Raw genomic sequence first — 23,597 nt, 5'->3', positions numbered from 1 at the left:
AGCTGCAGTCCCCGCAAACCCCCTGGAACACTGGAAGATGCTGAACGCGGGGCAGGCGCGGGGAAAGGGAGGAGGCTGGAGCGGAGAGGGGGATAAAGGAGGGAGAGCAGAGAGGCAGCGTGTCGGATGCAAGTGGGGAGCAGAGGTGCAAGACCAAGTGTCAGAAAGCAAGAGGAGCGTAAAGATGGAACTAAAGAAAGGCGGAGGCAGCAGTGGGGACCCGCAACGCCCAGGATCACTAGGGGTGTCAGGCAGTGTTGCCAGGGGGCCTGGAGACCCCGCCCAATGGGATAAGTCAAGTGTTGGGGACTCAACCCTGGAGGACTACCCCTTCCCCTGCTCATCTGAAATCCTCTGAAAGTGGACACTTGGCTACAGTCTGTAGACAGGGCACCAGAGGGAGCCTTGGTTGTCAGGACACGAGCACCTCACACGAGGGGAGGGAGGCTGTTTTTAACGATGATTTTAGACTGTTGTATTTTTTATGTTTTCATGTTGTTAACTGCTGTGAGATGGCTGGTGCAGGAGCGATGATCTACGAGTGTGATCAATAAATAAGTATTATAGGGAAAGGAGTAACGAGGGGAAAAAAGCAAGTTCATACTTCAATTGTTCAACCATGGCTGTATTTCAAGAACTACACTTCAAAAGATGTTCACATACATTCCTTATCATGGAGTAAACACACACGGCTTCCCTCAACACCACAGCAAGGCATTGAAAGCACCGGGAGAAAACAAACACACATAAACAACAACAGCAACAAAAAAACAGGAACTAAATCAGTCCTTCAGTGCATCGAAACAGCTCTCACACCAGCCAGGCAAGTGCAACAAAACAATGATTAAAAAATCTCTTCAGAAATGTTCAAGTTACACCTTTGGCAAAAAGAAATGAAAGCAATTTGAAGGTTGCACGTAAGTCCTTTCCTCTCCCGCCCAGGGAAGCCCCTGGCCCTTTCCCTGGCGCCCCCCAACACTTCTAGTCCCAGAGAGCAAACTTCTAGTTTCGGCCAAAGGCGGCTTATTTTTCCTGCGCCAAGGTCACTCGTGGCGAAGGTTCAGTGCCTCCCTGCAGTCTACAGGGGTAACTCCCGATGGCAGGCTTGGCTTAGAGCCACACTGCATGGGTCTGGGAGTTCAGGCTCCAAAACGCTCGCCTGGCCCTAGCAGTACCCCACTTTTCCTCAGTAGTTCTCAAGGCGTAGAATGGCCTGCCTCAACACATGGGAGATCACAGTCAGCGGCTGGCCCACAGAGAGACAAGCCCGACACGCTCCTCTGGAGAAGAAAGCTGAAGTGGTATCACATTCCCATTCCACCTCCAAACAGGGCAGCACACATGGCGGAGGGAGGGAGGGGGGAGGGAGGGAGGGAGGCAGGAGTCCAGCAAAACTAGCTCTCAAACGGCAGCCTCACTGCTCTCCTTCATCCACCCCAGCCACCCCGCACTTCATTGTCATGCAGGAGACGGCCTGGTTCAGCTGAACAATTCCATGGGACTAGAAGGAGGTGGTTTCAGTGCAGAAACACCAGGCTGTAACACCAAACTGCGGCCTGCCTGAAGGAAAGACCTCCTGGGCCCAGAAAACGGAAATGGAGTGTCTACATCTTGGCCCGGACTCCGAGGAGTCAGAACAGAGGCCCAATAAAGCTTGTTTCCAAGGTTAATCCAACAGGGGGTCGCAGAAGGCCCTCCCTCCCACTGGCCCTGCCATTTGGCTGCTCACAGTCAAGGAGGAAGCCACTTCAGCCTAAATCAGAAAGGCAGAACTGCAGGGCAGGAGCAACCGCGAGAGGTTGGCTTCTCAGGAGAATGGCTAATGCCGAAGCGTGAAAGGAAGATCCAAATGCCATCTCCAGCCGCTCTTCACACACAGAGGCCCCCAGACAATTGTGTTCACAACCCAGAGACAAGAGAGCAGTTGACGAGGCCAACGCTCCCTTCCACACTGGCAGACTTCGGGTTCCAGACTGGGAAGTAGTGCCTCCGTTCCAGGGAAGAGCCGCTGGCACAGTGGCATGAATTCAGCAGCACACACTTGGCTCCCGACCCAGCAGCCTTTCCAGTGCTTCCAGCATCAGTCAAGCACCAGGGGCCAAGATGGGCATCTCGGGCAGGCAGGGAACACACCGAGGGACGGGCGGTTTCTTTGGGGAGGCAGCTGAAGCCGAGTGGGAGTGCTGTGCAGTGCCGGACATCCCCTGCACTGGTGTGGAGTGTGGCCGTTGGGCCAGGGGCCTGGTACTCCTGTAAGTGCTGTGTGCAGAGTCTCCACAACATGTCCGTGGCGCCGCTCCAACATCCATCAATGCAGAGGCCGAGGACTAGTCATATCGCCCTTTAATCATCATGTTCAGCAAGGGACCCACCTGCACAAAAGCCAGCGGAAAACACAAGGACATGCCCATTACTGACATCAGAAAGGACCGGACAAAGCCTGCCAAGGTGCTGTGCCACAGTCTGAGAGCTGAACATCTTCACACGCATAACCCAATCAAGGAAAGTAAATTGGGGATTCAGAATTCAGCGCTCAGGACAGATGCCATTAAAAATGAAGACTCACACCCCCCCTGAGCATGCCCAGGGTGCCTCTGGCTGAGTCCATAAGAAGCCCCTGAAGACGAGCAGGGCCGTGCCCTTCGATGAATGCTCTCTGAGGCCGATGTGTCAACCAGGGTGGCCATAACGGCACAAGTGTATTTCCACAGCCATGTTCTGTCCGTGGCACAGATGGCCACTGCACCTCTCAGGCCGACCTCCTCTTAACAGTGATCCAGAAACTGAGATTCTTCCTGGCCCCATATGGTGCTGAGAGCCACCCTCTCGTGTGTCCCAGCCCCTCAGGCCCAGAATCCTCTTTCAATGTCTCTGGGTTTAATCTGGTTCTTTTCATTTGTCTTTAAAGACAGGCAACCTTGTGGCCTCTCTCTTTGTCCTTCAAGCAGAACAGTTTGTGTGTTTCCAATTAATGTTTTTCATCTTTCCTACTTCCTATATTAAAAGCAACAGTCTGTGTCATCCTGCAGTGTAATTTCCGCCCCCACCCGCAACCCCCGCTCCTTGCCCCCGTGCTCCGCCTTTCCACCCCACCCAGGAACTCGGCTTCCCAAGCTTTCCAGGACCGTTTCGCACCTCTTGTGGGCTCCCAAGGGCCTCGCCCAGCATCTTCTCGATGTTCCTCATGATCGCCACTTTCTGGTGAGCCTTTAGGGGATACTCAATCCTTTTGGGGGTTGGGGCACCCTGGAAACAAAAACACATGCGTGTTGGAAGTCTTGGAAATATGCATGGCCTCGTTCTCAAGAAAGGGGGTCTCAACCTCCAGGAAGGAAAAAAAAAGTTATCTGAGGAAAAAAGAAAGGACTCAGCTGGTGGAGTCAGTTCAAGCCCCCAAGCTCAGGAACAGCAGAAAGGCGGCACCCCACCCCCCACCCCCAAGATATTACACAGAACGATTCAGACAGCTGACAAGTCACAAATACCGGTTTGGGGAAAGGCCTCACGTTTAAAGAATCATAACCCTCATGTAAGCAAAGCAGGACTTTCTGAGTTTCAACCACAAGCGCTACACACCTCTCCCAAATCACCTCATCAGTGACAAAGTGCAAAAACAATCGTTTATCTGAGGCAACTTTTGAGAAAACAGCTTGGAGAAGGATGCTGCAGTTGGTCTAGAGCAGCGGTTAACCTCCCTGATGCTGCCACCCCCTTCGGGTTGCCGAGGCCGCCACAGCCGCTGCCATAGTGGCAACAGCAGCCTTGGAGGCCCAAAGGGGGTCGTGGCATTAGGCGGCAGCTGCGGTGGCGGCCTCAGCAACTCCTGGGACCCCTAAAGGGGTCATGACCCCCAGGCAGAGAACCACTGGTCTGGACACAGCAGACTGGATAGGATGCCATGCAGAAGGCAGGCCAAACAGGAGGGCAGGAGGCAATTACGTATATCTTTTAGGAGCCTGAGAGAAACGGTAGCCATTTTCACAGAGGGCACAGAAGAGGAAGGAGGAATTAAGGTATTTCAAAGGACTTAATTCTCTGCACAAACGTCAATTTAACTTTCTAAGAGAATTAAGGTGACGAAAATCAGATATATTTGGAGTATTCTATTCAGGTTTAATATGCGGGTGAAGGAGGAGAGTGCAAACGTTGGCTTGAAACTCAACATCAAGAAAATGAAGATCATGGCAGCCGGCCCTCTCAGTTCCTGGCAAATAGATGGGGAAGAAATGGAGATAGTGAGAGATTTTATTTTCCTGGGCTCCAAGATCACTGCAGATGGGGACTGCAGCAAAGAAATTAGAAGACGCTTGCTCCTGGGGAGGAAAGCTATGGCAAATCTAGACAGCATCCTAAGCAGAGACATCACCCTGCCAACAAAAGTGCATTTAGTCAAGGCTATGGTCTTCCCAGTTGCAATGTATGGCTGTGAATGCTGGACCATAAGGAAGGCCGAGCGTCAAAGAATTGAGGCTTTTGAACTCTGGTGCTGGAGAAGACTCTTGCAAGTCCCTTGGACTGCAAGGCGAACAAACCGGTCAGTCCTAGAGGAGATCAGCCCGGACTGCTCCTTAGAAGGTCAGATCCTGAAGATGAAACTCATGAGAAGGAAGGACTCCCTGGAGAAGAGCCTAATGCTGGGAGCAATCCAGGGCAAAAGAAGAAGGGGACGACAGAGAATGAGGTGGCTGGATGGAGTCCCTGAAGCAGTAGGTGCAAACTTAAATGGGCTCCGGGGAACGGTAGAGGACAGGAAGGCCTGGAGGATCATTGTCCGAGGGGTTGTGATGGGTCGGACACGACTTTGCAACTAACAACATTCAGGTTTAATATGTACATAGATTCTTATTGGGTGACTGTTAGAACATTAACAAAAGCAAATGATTTAGCAAAAAAATAATAAGATCACTTTCTCCATCTAAATTTTTATTTTCTTAATTATATATATTTTATGAATGTTAACTGTTATGACACTCTGTTAATACGGACAATTTGAATTCTGCCATAAATAATTGGGCAATTCCTCAACTATTTTATTGTTTTATTTATTTTATTATATTTATATTCCGCCCTCCCGAGAGGCTCAGGGCGGTTCAGCAAGAAGTGAGCAAATGTGTGTTTCTTTCAGGAAACACATATGAAAAAAGGTGATTAGTGTTTTCTAAAGAACATGAAATTTTAAAATAAAATATATGTATCATCCATCATCTATGGATCCAAAAAAGAAGAGTGGCAGGAATTATTTTGTAATACAAAAAGAATCAGGAAGGAACCAAGAACTACAACGAACCTCTAATGAATCTTGAAAAATCTTTTCTGAAATGTTTATGTCACTATTTCAAGTGGAGGAGAAGAGAATTACTAACAATTACCCTACTGTAGGCAGGGACTTTAATGAGATTCAACATCTCGAGAAAACAAAAGCAAGACAGTCACCCAAGACCTTCTTTTAGACGCCTGGAGGTTTTTTAAACTCTCAGAACATGACTTCGACGTCTTGTCTCCTCCACGCACTAATTCAAGAGTTGCCTCACTAATGGTGGCACAGAAAGTAGAAATTGGCATTAAGAAGTTGGCAGATTAACAACAGAATAAGATATAACAAGGGGAAAGAGATTTTTAGAACTTGATGATTGAATCTATTATTTGTTCCCCATGGCCTATTTTATTATTTTGTTGAAATTTTAAACCCTATTTTTATATGTCTTATACATATTTTATGCCAATAAAAGGTTACTGACTGACTGACTGGCCTACCTTAAGGCTCAGAATTAGTTCCTCTACTTCGTCAGGTAATACTGGGGACCATCTAGGGACATTAGTTGGAATGGAGTCATTCAGCAGATTTTCTGGAGCTGCTGGGACATTAAATAGAGCAGAAAAATGATCAACCCAAACTTGGGGGGCAATAATAAATTCTAAATTACCAGTCTTCCCACTCAAGGGTCCCCTTACAGCTGACCAGAATGCTTTGGAATTTTTGGATTTAACAATATTAAATAGGTGGGCCCAATTATCATGAGAATAAAGCCGTTTTTTCTCTCGGATAAGATAATTATACTGTTTTTTTGTTGTTGTTCAAAGTAACTGTGGATAATAGTCTGATCCTCTGACGATTGAGCCTGTCTAAATAGCTCTCTCGGGGTTTTTTTTGAGATACGACATTCTTGGTCAAACCAGGAGGAATTGCTGCCTTTGTTACAGACTGGTTGTGCTTTAAGGCCGCAAAGGTCAACTATCTGAGAATACAGCTCTACAGCAGTCATAGGTGAGCTTGAGTTAATTAAAGTCTCCCAAAGTTCTCATTCTTTCAGATTCCAAAAGGGATGTAATCTGTTTCTCCATCTCAGCGGACCATCTAATCTGTTTCAAACAAGATTCAGTGGGAGCTGCTGGTAGAGATACACTGGGACTGTAAACATCTATCCCAGTATGATCCCAGTTTAGAGTCAGTGGAAGGTGGTCACTCTCAGTACGCGACTCTATAGAGAAAGAAGAAATATTTTGGAAGCAGTTAAAAGTGCATAAGCCGTAATCAATCACACTGTCCTTGAGGGGACATAAATGTGAAATCTGCAGATGTGGGAAACTTGTTTTGACCATTTAATACTCTGACAGAGCGAGCACAGTTCTACAGGGCCCACCAGATGGAGCTCTTCTGCTGAGAATACGGTTGAGGCCAGTACACCTGGGAAGCATCATATCTGCCCCCCACCGGCTGACTTTGAGGTTCTCCTCTGACTACTTGGGAGATAATTGGTACCGACTCTGTTCTTAGACTAATTCAAAGAACAACTGTGCTACTAGCGTCTACTGATGTTAATCTATTTTAATAATACATGTATCCATAGTATGGTTTTAATAAACAACATATGTGTATATAATTGTGAGCCCCAAGAAGGCTGGCTCAATATGGACAGCCTATAAATAAATCTAAACGTAAATAAATAAAAATAAACAAGAGTTAGAAAAAAATTGGAAAATGTTCCTGAGACTATTCAGGCTACCTAGAGAATTGGGAAAGATATGAAATAAAAATGAGTCCATGTTTGTCTCCATTAGCATCGATGATTACTACAGGCTGTGCCGTAAACCACCCCAAGCTGCAGGGGAGGGGGCAGTGCCATCAAAACCCGATAGATAGATAGATAGATAGATAGATAGATAGATAGATAGATAGATAGATAGATAGATAGATAGATAGATAGATAGATAGATAGATAGATAGATAGATAGATAGATAGATAGATAGATAGATAGATAGATAGATAGATAGATAGATAGATAGATAGATAGATAGATAGATAGATAGATAGATAGATAGATAGATAGATAGATAATTCACAGTCTTCGATGATGTTTGGTGCTTCAATTCTTTTGACATCAAAAAAAGTTCTCAAGTGTTGAAGATTGATGAGAAAATGTCCAAATCCTGTCGTATGATGAGATAGGATGGATGGATGCTGCCTACTGCTGTTCCAGTATTTTGAGTCTACAACTACTGCCTCAGAGACAAGAAATCAAAATCGACTGAATCAGAGTAAGACAGAAAATGAGTGCAGACGGTTGTCAACGTAAGTAAAGGGGAGGTGAGGACTTTAGTGGCTAAGGGAGGGATTTTATATTGTTTTAGGGGACTGTAATGTTGGGTCAATCATTGTTTCTGCCACAAACTTTGCTGGGAGCGGCGGGATATAAACTGAAATATAAATAACTGAAGGATGAACAGAAGGCTATATGGACAATATAAAGAATAAGTGAAAGAATACAATCAGATGAGAAAACAATATAGGAGATTCTGTACTATAGCATGACTCAGTAGATTTGGGGAAATATTAGAAAGAGTGTGATTAACATACCGAGGAAGGAAAGTTATTTTAAATTAAATTGTTTTGGTCTCTGATGGCTCTATGGCTAAAAAACAGCAAGCATCAAAGGCAGATAGAAACATTTATTTTGGAATTATCTTTTTGGCAGTAATTAGAGAAACAACGTTATACAATGTCAAAAGACCTGAAAGTATTGTACTGATGGCTGTTCTTAAAAAAATGGTTCAGTAATACATGACACAGAATTGGTATAGCTCTTTACCATCTTCAAATACCTGAAGGGCTGTCACAGAGAAGATGGAGCAGAGCTGTTTTCTGTTGCCCCAGAGGGTCAGAGCAGACCCCATGAGATTAAATTAATTCAAAAGAATTTTTGGAAGAGGTTCTGGACAGTTAGAACAATTCCTCAGTGGAACAGGCTTCCTCAGGAGGTGGGGGGGGGGGTTCTTTGGAAGTTTTTAAGCAGAGGCTAGATAGTCATCTGACAGAAATTCTGATTTTATGAACTTAGGCCGATGGTGAGTGGGTGGGCAGGGAGGGATGTGCCAGCGTTTGTCTCTTGTGGCCCTTCCCGACATACCCCGGGAATTGTTACTGTGGGAAGGTAGGTGAATTTCCTCCAGGCCAGACTGGGTTCTGGAGATTTTTGATGGGGGGGGGGAATCACTTGGGCATGAAATCGGGGTCACTGTAGGTGGGCAGGCAGTTGTGAGTTCCTGCATTGTGCAGGGGTTAGACTAGACAACCCTGGAGATCACTTCCAACTCTTTGATTCTATCAAACCAATATAATTTTAAAAAACCAGCCTGCAACTGAGATATTTAGCTACTTTAAAGGAAACTAAATCTCCAGGTCCTGAAGAATTACACAAGACAGTGTTGAAAGAATTGAGAGAGGAGGTGTCAGAGCCTTTAGCAGTTATCTTTGAGTAGTCCTGGAAAACACAGGAAGTTCCAATCAACAGAGAAGGGCAAACATGAGTCCCATTTTCTTAAAAAAGGGAAAAAAAGAAATCCTCAACAACTATCTCCCAGTCAGTTTAACATTGGTGCCAGGAAAGGTTTTGGAACAGATCATTCAACAGGCATTGCGTAAACTTTTCCAACTTTCTTACCATGGAGGAGCCCCTGAAATAATTTTTCAGGCCTCCAAGAGCCCCAGAGATGCCTGGTTAGAAATCCCTGACTTAGAAGATAATGTTGTGCTTAATAAAACTGAATGTGGATTTCTCAGGGATAAGTCCTGCCAGACTAATCTTATTTCTTTTTTTAACAGATTGGCTAATTTAGCAGATGCAGGAAGTGTGGTGGATACAGTATACCTTGATTTTAGCATGGCCTTTGATAAGGTTCCCCATGATATTCTTGTGAGCAAGTTAGCGGAAACAGGGATGGATCTGGTCACCATCAGATGGATTTGTAATTGGCTGGCTGAAAGAACCCAAAGGATGCTCACCAATGGTTCTAGTGAAAGATAAGCTGAATAAGAGCCAACAGAGCAATAGGGCAGCTAAGAAGGCTAATGTGATATTAGGCTGCATTGCCAGAAGCATCGACTCTAGAGCAAGGGAAGTTAAAATGCCCCTCTATCCCACATTGGTTCGGCCCCATTTGGAATCCTGTGTCCCGGCTGGGTGCTGCAGTTCAACAAGGGCGACTAGGAGGGTTGAGGGGCTGGAATCCAGGCCTTATGGGGAGAGGCTGAGAGTCGGGGAGGTGTAGCTTGGAGGAGGGCAAGGGGTGATATGTCAGCTATGTTTAACTATGTAAGAGGGGGCAAACTGGTTTACTGCAGCTTTAGGGATAAGGGCTAGGAGTAATGTGTTTGGGAAAGGAAGTTCCACTTAAATATTAGAAAGTATTTTCTGATGCTGAGGGCTGTTTGTAGATGGCGGGTGGTGGAGTCACCTTCCTTGGAAGTTTTTAGGAGAACCTGTCAGGAGTGTGTCCCCAAAAAGGACTGGGTGGCCCTTTGTGGTTTCTTCCAGCTCTGTGCGAAGTATTTTTGGTCAAGGGGCATAGGGGCCAGATCGGCCCGTGCAGCTGATATCCCTTCAAGCAGCCAGCACCCAGTTTCAACTTGATTACTGAAAACCTTTATTCAGGCAGAAGCAGAAACAAAGCAAACACTTACCTTGTACCAAAAGTTCACCGTGAAGGTGGTCCCTCCATTCAGCAGAGACTCTATGTGATGCCACCTTCAGAGACACATCAAAAGGAAGGGACAGCTGTTTACATTCATATTTGTTTACTTATTAAATTGGCAATTCTAGTCCCAAAGCAATTTCAACGCGAATAATGTAAGTGCTGGAATAGCAGCACACACTGATCCACCGAGACTTAACTCCTTCTGTCATAGCCTGTTTGTGCCTGATGCAAAGAGTCTCACCCTCCTGAATTGTGCATCTTGTGCATGGTCTGTGAGGCCATGGCCTACTTTCTCTGCCGCAAGACACAAGGACAACCAGCCTTCTTCCTTCCACCAGCCTGGCTGAATAGGAAGCAACAAAGCAGAGGAAAGACTTCCCAAGCACCCTCCGCCCTGCTCTCACTCACACAAAGGGCTGAGGGCCAAGCCTCCCTGGCTCCAAAGATAAAGGTCTGAACCCGGCTTGAGATTCTGCTTGAGTCACCAGGGACTCCCACACCACCCGCAATCTACCATGATTACCAGTACATGGGGATGTACAGCACATCGCCAGGGCCCACCACCGTCTCATAGCCCATCACGTTCTGGAAATTAGGGAACTTCTCATAGTCGGGATGATCGAAGTCAACCTAGTAGAGGAGAGAGAAGACAGCATCACTGGAGAGGCCAAAGCCCTACGGAGACGCCTGGAGATTCTTCTTCCCGCCCCACCCCCCATCCCTGAAAATGAAGCACTCGCCTCCAGCTCCACCCAGCAGGTTTGGCTGCACACAAGGGACAAAACACTCAACCAGGACCACCAGGTTCTGAGGCGGGCTGAACAGAGAACGAAATACGAAATGGTTCTTGATTTGGGGGATAGAGAATATAACCTTGCTGATTAGCAGAGGAATGTTAAGGCTAAATCATTAGATAGATCTGCTTGAGCCTCATCTAAACTCCATCCCATCCCTCGGCACTCAAGGGTGGAGGTTTGGGCTAAGAAACCGCCTCCGACACTGACATTGTGCAATGCCAAGTCAGTCAATAAGACCACCACGCTGGCAATCCTAATACAGGAAGATTACTCCTTCAGACACTTCCCTGCACTGTTCATCCCAGGCACTGAATGTGTTGGCCTTCAGCGGGACACAGTCTGAGTGTTTGGCCTCCTGGGTGGTGTACAGCAAAGCCAATGCAGCACCAGATGCTCTACCAGCCCCGCTGGAGGCGGTGGCAGCCTGGACATTGCACTTCCCCAGACTGGGGGGACGGTAATGTCCATGCCGCCTGCCAACCTCTGGAAATGGGCTGGACCTGGAGTCAGCTGTGGTGACACAGGGGCTCTCACAGTTTTGTCACCCATCAGACCACACCCTGGACCTTGTCTTCAGAGCAGGGCTGGAAGTAGAGGCGACAGCAGCAAATGTCATTTTAGCTTGCCCGTAGAGACTTATAGATCCCAATCGATTCCTGGACATGCCTCCCAGTGCCTCCCTGAATGAGCTAAGTCAGCGACTGGCATGACCAGATGCCAACTTCCATAGATGAGATCGCTTTCTGATGCCCTCTCTGCTCCCACACCAAAATAGAAATGAACTGGAAATGAGCTGTAAGGCATTTGCAAATTATTTCACAAGGTCTTGACACTCCACCAGGACCTTCTGCCAATTTTAGGCACAGAAAAAGAACTAGAAGCCCCCTGGCCAAATCTGAAGGAGACACTAGATGACTTCAGATGACTCTCGCTAACCGAAGTGGGCGGGATACTGACTTCAATGAGGCCTACCACCTGCCCCTCGTGGCTAATCAAAAGGACGGATCAGAGGGTGGGGGGCCTCCTCTGGGAGATAAGCAGCCTCTCCCTTTCAACCAGAGAATTCTCAGAGGGGCTGAAGGACGCTGTGGTGCAGCCTTTATCGAAGAAACCAACTCTGGATCCAGAACCACAGGATCTCACCAACTACCGTCCTGCCTCACAGCTACTAGGGAAGGTGGTGGAAAGAGTTGCAGCGGACGAACCGTCAGTGTTCCTGGACAAAGCATCAGTTCTGGACCCCGCTCAGTTGGGCTATGGGGTTGAAACGGCGCTGGTCACCCCGATGGATGACCTCTGTCGCCAGCTGGAACGAGGCAGGTCAGCACTGCTTGTATTACCTGATCTCACGGCAGTGTTTGACAGGGTCGACCATGAGCTACTAGCTCACCACCTCACCAACGACAGGATACAAGGGACAGCGCTTCAATGGCAGATCTCCTTCCTCTGGGGTCGCGGACAGAGGACAGCAATTGGAGAGAACCAATCTTGTCACTGTCAACTATCACGCGGGGTGCCACAGGGAGCAGTTCTCTCCCCAGTTCTACTCAACTTCTTTATATGCCCCCTTGCTCAGCTGGTGCAGAAGTCTGGACTGGAATGCAATATGTACACTGGTGACACCCAGATCTTCCTCCTGATGGATGGCCACCCTGATTCACCCCCAAACTCATTGGCCAGGTGTCTGGAAGCAGCGATGGGGTGGCTTAAGCAGAGTCGTCTGAAAGCCAATCCTTCAAAGACGGAGGGCCTATGGTTCAGCAGGAAGGGTTCTGATTGCCCGGCCCACTTGCAGCTATCAATAGCACACTCAGCCAGGAACCTGGGCGTGACCTTTGACACCTCCCTTTCCATGGAGGAACAGGTTACAAGAGTAGAACAGTTGCGCCAAGTAAAGCTATCATCATCATCATCATTTTATTTATATCCCACCTCCCCCAGGGGGCTCGAGGCGGGTCAAACCAATCCCCTAAAACCAATACAATAAAAACATGGTACCCCACGGAACTAATCCTTAACAAAATTAAGACAAGAATGGCGGCAAGATTCATCATAGACTAATCCAATCTCTGCAACCCGGCTAAAAAAGGGGAGGTGGAGGGGAGCTGATGACAGACGCAACTGCCACATTTGTGAGGGGGGGGGCAGATCTTCCTTGCTGCCCGGCCTCAACCAAAAGCCTGGTGGAAGAGCTCCATCTTGCAGGCCCTGTGGAATGTTGGAAGCTCATTCCACCAGGTCGGGGCCAGGACCGAAAAGGCCCTGGCCCTGGTCGAGGCCAGGCGAGCTTCCTTGGAACCGGGAATGACCAATAGGTTAGCCCCTGCAGAGCATAGAGCCCTGCGGGGGGGTATAGAGCAATAGGCGGTCCCTCATATACGCTGGGCCCAGACCACGGATGGCCTTGAAGGTCAGAACCAAAACCTTGAACCTGATCCGGAATATAACTGATAACCAGTGCAGCTACCTCAGCACTGGCTGGATGTGGGCCCTACAAGGTGTAGCCGTGAGGACCCTAGCAGCCGCGTTTTGGACCAGTTGCAGTTTCCGGGTCAAGCCCAAAGGCAGGCCAGTATAGAGCGAATTACAGAAATCTAATCTGGAGGTGACCGTTGCATGGATCAGTGGTCCCAACCCGCGGGCCGCAGCTCCCTCTCCCCGCCCCCCCCCCGCAGTAAAAAACTTCCCAGGCCGCAAGCTTGTGGCCCGGGAAGCTTCTTACTGCGGGAGGGGGGGAAGAGGGAATCAGGGCCGCGCCCGCGCATTTGTGGCCGAAATTGTGCATGTGCGGCACTTTCACGCATGCACGATTCCAACCACGCATGGTGCTACGCGCGGGCGCAGCCACGCATGCGCGGGCGGGCGGTTGCCCTGCCGGTCCCCAGCCTCAAAAAGGTTGGGGACCACTGGCATGGATCACTGTGGCCAGGTGTTCAGAGGACAGATAGGGCACTAGTAGCCGAGCCTGGCAAAGGTGGAGAAATGCCTGGCCAGCTACCTGCTTGACCTGTGCCTCGAGTGTTAGTGAGGCATCAATGGTCACCCCCAAACTTCTGGCCTGAGACGTGATCTTAAGTTGTGTCCCAGCCACGGAAGGTAACTGCACTTCCTGATCTGCTCCCCTACGGCCCAACCATAGGACCTCCATCTTGGAGGGGTTGAGTTTCAGGCGCCTCTGCTCGAGTCATCCAGCCACTGCTTCCAAACATCTGGTGAATGGTTCCGGGGGATAGTCCAGTCGGCCATCCATGAGGAGAAAGAGCTGGGTGTCATCAGCGTACTGATGGCAGCCCAGCCCATAACTCCACACCAGTTGAGCCAGAGGGCGCATAAAGATGTTAAATAATGTGGGGGAGAGCACCGAGCCTTGTGGGACCCCACAAGGGAGCCAGTAAGGGCTGAAAGCTCTTCCCCCACTGCCACCCTCTGTGTCTGATTTTGGAGGAAGGAGCATATCCAGCACAAGGCTGTACCCCTTATCCCTGTACCGGTGGGCTCGCTAGTAGCTCATGATCGACCACGTCAAACGTGGCTGACAGATCTAAAAGAACTACCACAGCAGAGCCGCCTCGGTCAAGATGGCGACGGAGGTCATCCAACAAGGAGACCAACACCGTCTCAACCCCATGGCCAGGACGGAAGCCAGACTAGTATGGATCGAGGGCCGAATTATCTTCCAGGAACGCTAGGAGCTGTTCTGCCACAGCCCTTTCCACCTCCTTTCCCAGGAATGCTAAATGCACTACTGGGCGGTAGCTTGTGGGGTCATGTGGGTCCAGAGATGGTTTCTTGAGGAGAGGGCACACCACCGCCTCCCTCCACACCTCAGGGAACTCCCCCTGCCTGAAGCCATCAAACATTGCCTCCAAAGGTGGCCAACAGACCTCCAGTTCATTAACTGTATTAACCTTGGCAGGAAGCGAGTGGCGGAATGACAAGACTTTATCCGCAAAGTAGCTCACGAATGCCTCACAGCTGATGGTCAATTTCCTACTATTTTGGCACCCTTCCTCCACCCTAAACAATCCTAAATAGTTGAGATGGGCAAGAGCTTGCGGATGCAATTTCCGCGGCAAAGAAGTCACGTTTAGCCGCTTTCACTGCCATCTCATACGCCCTCATAAGCGTGCAATGAGATGTTCTTGTAGCCTCGTTATGGGACTTCCACCACACTAGCTCTAGTCATCTCAATTCCCTCTTCTTCTCCCAGAGTTCCCCAGTATACCAGGGCGCCCGTTTGAGTCGAGGGCAGAGAGGACGTCTAGGAACAGTTTTGTTTATGGCAGCCGACAGGCGGGACTGCCAGTCCTCCACCATGGCCACCAACGAGATGCCGGGACCATACTTGGTCCCGGAACACTAAGTCATAGTGTTACCTTAGGAACACCTTACCTTAGGAAACAGCATAATTCATCTCACAGGTAAGCTATCATTGATCAAGCCAACTAATTATTCTATAACTGGGTTTGACATGACAGCTGTGAGTCACCGCACAACCCCCACATGTAGAAACCATATTCTTTTAAGAAAAATGGATAATAGAACACAAGAGATCTTTAGTTCCTGGTTTGCTTGTGACTCTCCTTCAGAGTGAGGTATGCGTGAATCGTACCAGCACAAAGACCTTATGTTATAATGGCTTATGGAACGGAGGCTATGTGGCACAAAGGGATCTCACCTGGCTCTGCCTGTCGCATGGGTGATGTACAGGATAGGGGTAGAGACACTCAAACTGGTCAGGCGGAAAGAGGATACACCGCTTATAGCCCTTGATCTGAGCAAAGAAATTCTGCTGTTCGTCATAGTGAGCTGGAGTCACATTTCCTGCACGAGGACAAGGGAGAAGACAGTTACCACACAACCAACGTCCTACCTGTTGCGGAGGCCTTCCTATGTATTAATATGGAGGGGAAACCTGTAGAAAGAGACTGCTGGTTCCAAGTGAGCCAGAGAGGAAGCCCCCACCCCACCCCCCAATCAAGTAATGAAGGAGTGCCAGGGAACCACAAGAATGTCCAACACCCCAGAGCTCCCCCCTCCACAATTCTCTAAACTGTTAAACCAATTCAAGCCACCATCCTTATCCATGGTTCTTCTATATATTTGTGAAACAGCCTGGGGGGTGGAACGTGTCCAGCCGTCCGAGTTGGAATAGGGATAAACCCTGATTGGCCCTGCCCCAACAGCTCCCTCCCTCCCTCCCTGGATGCTAGCCATGTTCATCTCAGATTCGCAGAGGCAGAGAGAGACACCCAGAGCCCTGTCAGACTGAACACGAGCCCTCATTCCCTCCTATCCCTCCTGCTGTGAGGGAGGCAGAGAGAGACACAGAGAGAGCTACCCCAAGCTGCTGACCAGCCCTGCTTCCCTCCTAAGAAGGAGCCCTAATTGCCTGCTATGGCTCCTACTGCCACGGAGAGAGAGAGACACAGAGAGAGCCGCCCCTGCTGCGGTGGAAGGAGAGAGAAACAGAGAGCTGCCTCAAACTGCATACCAGCCCTGCTTCCATCCTAAGAACAAGCCCTGATTACCTACTGCGCCTCCTGCTGCAAGGCACACTGAGAGATATGCAGCAAGAGGGAGAGAAAGACACAGAGAGAGATCTGCACATTCCGGTGTCCACTGCATCCTAGCGCCCATTGCATTCCTGGTTGCAATGGGCTTTCTTGCTAGTAAAGACTACAATAACTGAGGTGCTATTAAGTCATCATGACCACACACATCTCTACTAAAGGATGGGAGTTCCACTCCACCAAAGGACCAGTAATCACAATTGGGTCTCCCAGTAAAGCAGGTTCTTCCCAGAGGAAACCCAATAACCACAAACAATTCCAGATGACTTGTAAAACAGAGTTGTTCCACCAGGCCTATGGTTGGGGATTTCCTAACAAAAATCCACCAGCAGTTGGACAGCTCCTCCAAGCAATACTCATAAGGACAAATATTAAAGTAGGTTTCAATTGTATTGGTGTAAAAATGTTTTATGAATGTTTTAAACTTTGCTGACAACTGCCCTGAACTCACCAGAAAAGGAAAGCATCAAAGTAAAATATTTGTAAGGTACTCAGCTATTAACTGTACATGCAACATCTGAGTTTTTACTGAATAAATAGCAAGAAGAGCAACTGAAAATTGGGCCTTCTCACTGGAACAGTTCAATGAAAAGCCACCCTGCCTAATTTGAACAAAGGCATTAGCTGGACAAATATAGATAATCTTATTTTCAACACTCTACTGTTAGCTTTCATGGGATGTGAGGCCTTGCCGCGCAACCAGTCTTGTCTCTGTGGGCCAATGTCTTCCTGACACAGTGTGCTTCCTCATGGTCCCTACTTCTGAAAATGCTACAGATCCTTCCCAATTCATGGGCAAAAGGTGAAATTCAACAGACCTTTTCTCCCACAAGTCCTGGTTGCCTTTCCTTGTGGGGAGAGAACACAGACGATAACAGCTACTCAGTCCAAAAGGATATCTATTTGTTCCAAATGATACTACTGCTGGTTCCAAAAGGATATAAAAAAATAACAACAATATAGTAAGTTGGCCAGAGCCCACTGTTTACATTTAAGTAACCAACTCTTTTTACCTTCCATGCCAATCAGAAGCAAGTTGGATGTCAGTTGACCCCAGCCTCGCTTTGCCTGTTGCCTGTTAATCCAATTCCAATTAAAGCCCAGGAAATCCACTACAATTTTCCTCCCGACTGTGTCATTGAGCGTCTGCTGCAAATACAACCTGTATATTCCAGGAAGCAAAAGAAAAAAGAAGAAATTTAAAAATCCCCTGGGGAGAAAAATCTAGTTAGCCACACATACCTTTATATCAGTTACATGCTTATTTGTATGAATGTGACAAGTATAAAACATTTCAGCAGATCTGCACTGCAGAGTTCAGAAAAGGCTCACCTTACACAAACTAACATATGAAATTTGCAAGTCATACACTGACACACATAAACAGCTGTAGCCTCCATACCAAATCTGGGAAACTTCTGGAGTCTGTTTTCCCAAATCAGCATAGGGACTGCCTATGTGCTGTTCCATGTGCCCACCCCATGTGAGGAAAGAACATTTTTAGATTAGGGGAAGCCTGAAGCAAATTAAGTCAGAGAGGCTTTAACTGGAAACCACAAGCCAAAAAGAGGGGAACACATGAACCCTTCCTGAGAGTTACCGTTCTCCACTCCCCTGCTGCTGGATTTCCTGGAGCTGCTCAACAAACTCGCTGAATTTCATCTCTTCCCTACTTGACTTGGGCTTAAAGTTCTTAAAATTGGCCATCTTCTTCTCATCATAATACAAGAACTTGTGGGTACTGGCTCTGTACACTGAGAAGTCTCCATTGCCAATGTTCTCCTGGAGGTAGTCCAGATCCCATTTCAGGGCAGGAAACACCAGATTTGTGTCGGTAAGCACCACTGGCTCCTGTAGAAAAACAGAATATAATTCAAGATCCTGAGACAATGGTAGGGAGAAAATCTTGCCCTCCCATGCAAACCTCCTGGGGTTGCTTATTCCTACATTCAAAAATCACACAAGGACAACAAAATCGGAGTCCAGCAGCACCTTGAAGGCCAACCAGGATTTGGTCCAGGCGGGAGCTTTCGAGTCTCATAGTCTGAGGAAGAGGGCTTGCCCTCGAAAGCTCCCGCCCGGACCAAATCCCTGTTGGTCTTCAAGGTGCTGCTCGACCCTGACTTCACTGCCATTTCCCGCCGCTCGCAGGCGAACGCCACCCATGGCAGGGGAAGGGGGGGACCGGCAGGCGCTGCCGCAAGGCCCACGGGGCGCCGGTCCCCTCCCTGCCTGCCTGCCTCCCTGCCCGGCGTGCGGGGCCTACCTCGTTCTCGAGGAGCTCCTCGGCGCGCGGGTCGCCGTGGCGCAGGCGGGGGATGGGCCGCGTCCCGAAGGGGTAGCGCCGGAACTGGGCCTCGCTCCAGCCGCGCTCGCCCTCCTCGGCCGGCCCCTCGCTCGCAGAGGCAGAGGGCGGCGGGGAGGAGCCGCCCGCCGAGCAGCACGGGGAGGCCTCCGCCATCGCCACCGCCGCCGCCGCCGCCACCGCACAGGCAGGGGGCGGAAGCGCCGCTTCCCGCGACCGGAAGCGGCCGGCCCGGAACTTCCGGCGCGGCGGAGGAAGACGAGGAGGAGGAGGAGGAGGAGGCCGCGCGCCCTCTAGCGGCCGGAGGAGGCGCTCCGGCGGGGAGGGCGCAGGCGCAGAGCGACCCCGGGGCTTCTGACGGGCGTTGCGGCGTGCCGTTGCGCGGCTGCCCGCTGCGAGGTCTCCCCCTCCCCCCCCCTCCTTCATTATTCCAGCGGGAGCCCCTCGCAGCCCCGCCCGGGCTTGTGTTGCGCTTCCAGGTGTGCATCTCCCACCTGCCTCCCGCTCGAATCGACCTGGGTGGGTCTCCGAGGGGCCTGGCTGGGCTCTGCTCCCGCTTCGGGCCGACACGGCCCCCCGCTGGAGTCCTCCGTTCGTGATGGTGGATCTGAGTTCTCTGTGCGGTTCCCGCCTTATGCGAGACACCCGGAGCCTTCGGGCAGGGCGGGACAAGGACAGAAGCCGATACCCGAATCCTCATTGCCGAATGGCTGCCCTAGGCACCGCGCGGATGACGGCTGTTAACTGGAGACCAGAGCGGTGGGACTGGTGGGACTCCCGCTCCCTGCAGCCTCCCACCGGGTCCCAGGGCCTCGATCCCTGCTGCTGTGGCTTCAGCACTTAGACCAGGGGTAGTCAAACTGCGGCCCTCCAGATGTCCATGGACTACTGCGAATGCTGGCAGGGGCTCCTGGGAATTGTAGTCCATGGACATCTGGAGGGCCGCAGTTTGACTACCCCTGACTTAGAGCCTCATTTGCAGGCTGGGCTTCCTTTTCCCCACATGCAGGTGGGAGTCTGCCAATCTGGACAGGCTGCTCTGTCCTTCTGTGACTTCCTCCACTCTTTGTGAGGCTGCCTGAAAGACCCACTGCAAAGGCTTCAGTGAGTACAGAATATGGCAGCCTGCCTGCTGGAAAACCCCAGTTGTGGGGGCACATGGCTGGCATCCTGAAACAGCATCACTGGCTACCTGCCCTCAAGCCTTTGGCGGCCTGGTTCCGGCCTGATTGAAGGGCCGCTGCTCCTGATAGGAACCTGTGCAGCTCAATCAGAGCGCTCTCTAAAATCTGCATGGCACCTTCATAGGTTTGCTTCTTTAAGGGAGTAGCTTGAAGTACTTCTCTGATGTATTGATTATATATTTCTATACCACCCTCCCCGAAAGCTCAGGGCGGTTCACATTAAACAGAAACATTACAGATAACTTAGTTTAACAATAATACAATGACAACAGCAACATAGTAGGACAATATAATAATATGGAGAACATTACATTAACGCATTCTGATAGTCCTGTGGGTGGGGTGGAATTGCAGGGGGGCTCAGGGGGAGGGCCCGTGGGAAGTGGTGGTTCAGTTTTAAGTCTTAATAGGGTTTCAGATATTAATAGGGCTGCCAGTTCTGGGTTAGGATATTCCTGGAGATTTGGAGATGAAGCCTGGAAGAATAGATTTGGGGAAAGCAGGGACTAACACCACAGGGAGGGGAGGGACACCCAGCAGCTATTTTCTTCAAAGGAACGGATGTCAGTCATCTGGAAATCAATCGTAATACTGAGAGATTGAGCAACAGAGGTTGAGCAACCCAGTTGCAGCACAGATTTCAAGTGTGGATGTTGGGGAGGGGGCTAATGTGGATTAATTGCATGACAGAGTTGCTTTTAATGTCTTGTTGCTATCATTCTAAGGTGACCAGATTTTAACATTGGTAACGCGGGACACCATTGACTGGGGGGAGGAGGGTTCTTGATTAAAAATCTGGTCTATAGGGAACAACAAAAAGTTTCATAGAACACATTAATAGCATTGTAATATATATATTTTAATTTCAACATAAGTACAATTTGCCAGGTGCCCCCAGATGTCCCTCCAAAAGTGGGACAATCTGGTAATCATTCACCATTTTAGTAATCCTCCTTGTATCACTCTTAATAATGTGGAAGGTGGAGCTGAAGTATCTTAAGAAATAAATAAAATCTACTGAAGCATCAAGGCTGAACTACTCAGCTCAGGCCTTAAGGGGAGGAACTGCCCCTTCGGAATGCTCAGTTATGTAAGTTTAAAAAATGGTCTTGTGTCTTTTCTAGAGATGAAGTCTTGCTATGTGTTTTATGTCCATGCTGTTCTTGTGGCAGGAAAACCTGCTTGGGTAATTTCTCCTTCCCAGCCCCTCAATCCCCGTGCTAAAATATATGATTTAATCAGCTGTTGTTACAATAATATTGACTTTAAAACTTGAATATGGAACAGTCCCTGACATGTTCATTCACTTCAGGTGACACATTGTAGTGGAAATTAATAAGAATTTATTCTGGAGACCTTGTTACAGCAGAGTTTTATGCAGAGGAGGATCAATTCGAAATAAGATCAATTTTGCATTTCAGCTCATTATGCAAATTGTCTTGTGGGGGTGGGGGAGGACTGGTATCAATATTATTAAAGTTAACATCTAAATCTAATGGTCTTGTCTTGGTAGAGCTCGGGGAATATAAACAGTTGAAACAGCATGCTTATTTTCTGACATTATTTGTAGCACAACTGATACATTATCTTCGATAAGATCAATATCTGCATTAATGAATTCCACATTTTACTTCATTCCATCAGCTCTCAGGGTGGTGTTTCTCATTTTTCCTCTGTTATTCACATCACCCGTAATGGGGAATGTCTCTGTAACGATCTCTATTATAAACCTCTGTAGATTAAAACCCATTCCAGATTATTTATCATTAAACTCATTTGGACTAATGGCATTAGTTATAAACATACTCATTTATTGAAGACAGTGACATACCTCTGTCCTGCTGCACAGTGAGAGTGTGGTGCGGGTGTGCTTATGCCTAATGGCCACGCAATATTTTGTGCTTGGCTGTGTGGCTTTACAAGAGAAGCCTCTTCCTTTGTTCTTAGTCAGGGCTGATACCTTTCTACACAAAGGGGAAAAGACCCACAGTCTCCAGAACATCCATTCACATCCCATTAAATTAGCTAATAAACATCTTCCAATACTGTCAAAACAATGTGGGATCTGCCATGTTTCATGTGATTCTGTTTGATTTGATTCCTTGACTCTACAATGGGTGCCATGTTCATTGAATCATAGAATCATAGAGTTGGAAGGGGCCATACAGGCCACCTAGTCCAACCCCCTGCTCAACGCAGGATCAGCCCTAAGCATCCTAAAGCATCCAAGAAAAGTGTGTATCCAACCTTTGCTTGAAGACTGCCAGTGAGGGGGAGCTCACCACCTCCTTAGGCAGCCTATTCCACTGCTGAACTACTCTGACTGTGAAAAACTTTTTCCTGATATCTAGCCTATATCGTTGTACTTGAAGTTTAAACCCATTACTGCATGTCCTCTCCTCTGCAGCCAGCAGAAACAGCATCCTGCCCTCCTCCAAGTGAAAACCTTTCAAATACTTAAAGAGGGCTATCATGTCCCCTCTCAACCTCCTTTTCTCCAGGCTGAACATTCCCAAGTCCCTCAACCTATCTTCATAGGGCTTGGTCCCTTGGCCCCAGATCATCTTCGTCGCTCTCCTCTGTACCTTTGGAATTTTATCTACGTCCTTCTTGAAATGAGGCCTCCAGAACTGCACACAGTATTCCAAGTGTGGTCTGACCAGTGCCGTATACAATGGAACTATGACATCTTGTGATTTTGATGTGATGCCTCTGTTGATACAGCCCAAAATGGTATTTGCCTTTTTTACCGCTGCATCACACTGCCTGCTCATGTTTAGTTTACAATCCACAAGTACCCCAAGGTCTCGTTCACACACAGTGTTACCTAGAAGCGTATCCCCCATCCAGTAGGCATGCTTTTCATTTTTTTGACCCAGATGCAGAACTTTACACTTATCTTTATTAAATTGCATCTTGTTCTCATTTGCCCATTTTTCCATTGTGTTCAGATCTCGTTGAACTCTGTCTCTATCTTCCAGAGTATTTGCCAGTCCTCCCAATTTGGTGTCATTTGCAAACTTGATGAGTAGTCCCTCCACCTCCTCATCTAGATCATTAATAAATATGTTAAAAAGTACCGGGCCGAGCACCGAGCCCTGAGGTACCCCGCTACTCACCTCTCTCCAGTCTGATGAAACACCATTGACAACAACTCTTTGAGTGCGGTTCTCTAACCAATTCCCTATCCACCTAACTATCTGAAAATCCAGGTTGCAGTCCTTCAATTTATCCATCAGAACCTCATGGGGAACCTTGTCAAAAGCTTTACTAAAATCCAAGTAAATGACATCAACCGAATTTCCCCGATCCAGCAAACCTGTTACTTGGTCAAAAAAGGAAACCAGGTTGGTCTGGCAGGACCTGTTGGAGACAAATCCATGCTGACTTCCTTGGATCATGTTGCATTGTTCAAACCTGGCATGGACACTAACAAAAAAATCGGACCCCTTAAGGTTTGAAAGAACCGACTTTGGACCGTTAAAAGCCCATCTGAAGCAGCTGCTTCCGATGCAGCTTCAGCCAAAGCACTTTGGACATTTCCGAAGTGCTTCCGCCACTAAAAGGCACCATTGACTTGAAAGGGGAATTTACAAGGTCTCCATGGCCTGGGTGGGGTGGGGGTTTAAGTTAAAGGCTCCAAACTTTCAGGATAGCTTCAGGAGGCTCTTCTCTGACTCCCGTCCATGAATAAAACAGACTGGACCAGGGGGTCCAATTCCAGAGGCTCCCAACAAGGGTTCCCCCATCCTACCTCCATTATAA

General features: G+C 48.6%; 1 protein-coding gene across 1 annotated transcript; it reads right to left on the bottom strand.

Moving 5' to 3' along the window:
* Positions 1-604: 604 nt before the first annotated feature.
* On the bottom strand, positions 605-18,877 carry HIF1AN (hypoxia inducible factor 1 subunit alpha inhibitor). Its single transcript, XM_077351102.1, has 8 exons — positions 18,610-18,877; positions 17,944-18,194; positions 17,357-17,505; positions 15,449-15,594; positions 10,497-10,603; positions 9,960-10,023; positions 3,136-3,246; positions 605-2,372 (listed from the first exon to the last, which is right to left on the bottom strand). The coding sequence occupies exons 1-8, from the start codon at positions 18,802-18,804 to the stop codon at positions 2,328-2,330; spliced, it is 1,068 nt and encodes a 355-aa protein (XP_077207217.1). The 5' UTR covers positions 18,805-18,877; the 3' UTR covers positions 605-2,327.
* Positions 18,878-23,597: the final 4,720 nt, after the last annotated feature.

Source organism: Paroedura picta, chromosome 8 (genome assembly GCF_049243985.1).
Source record: "Paroedura picta isolate Pp20150507F chromosome 8, Ppicta_v3.0, whole genome shotgun sequence".
In the NCBI taxonomy this organism is placed as follows: Eukaryota; Metazoa; Chordata; class Lepidosauria; order Squamata; family Gekkonidae; genus Paroedura; species Paroedura picta.
Note: the sequence above shows the minus strand (reverse complement) of the source record. Positions and strands in the feature narration are given on the sequence as shown.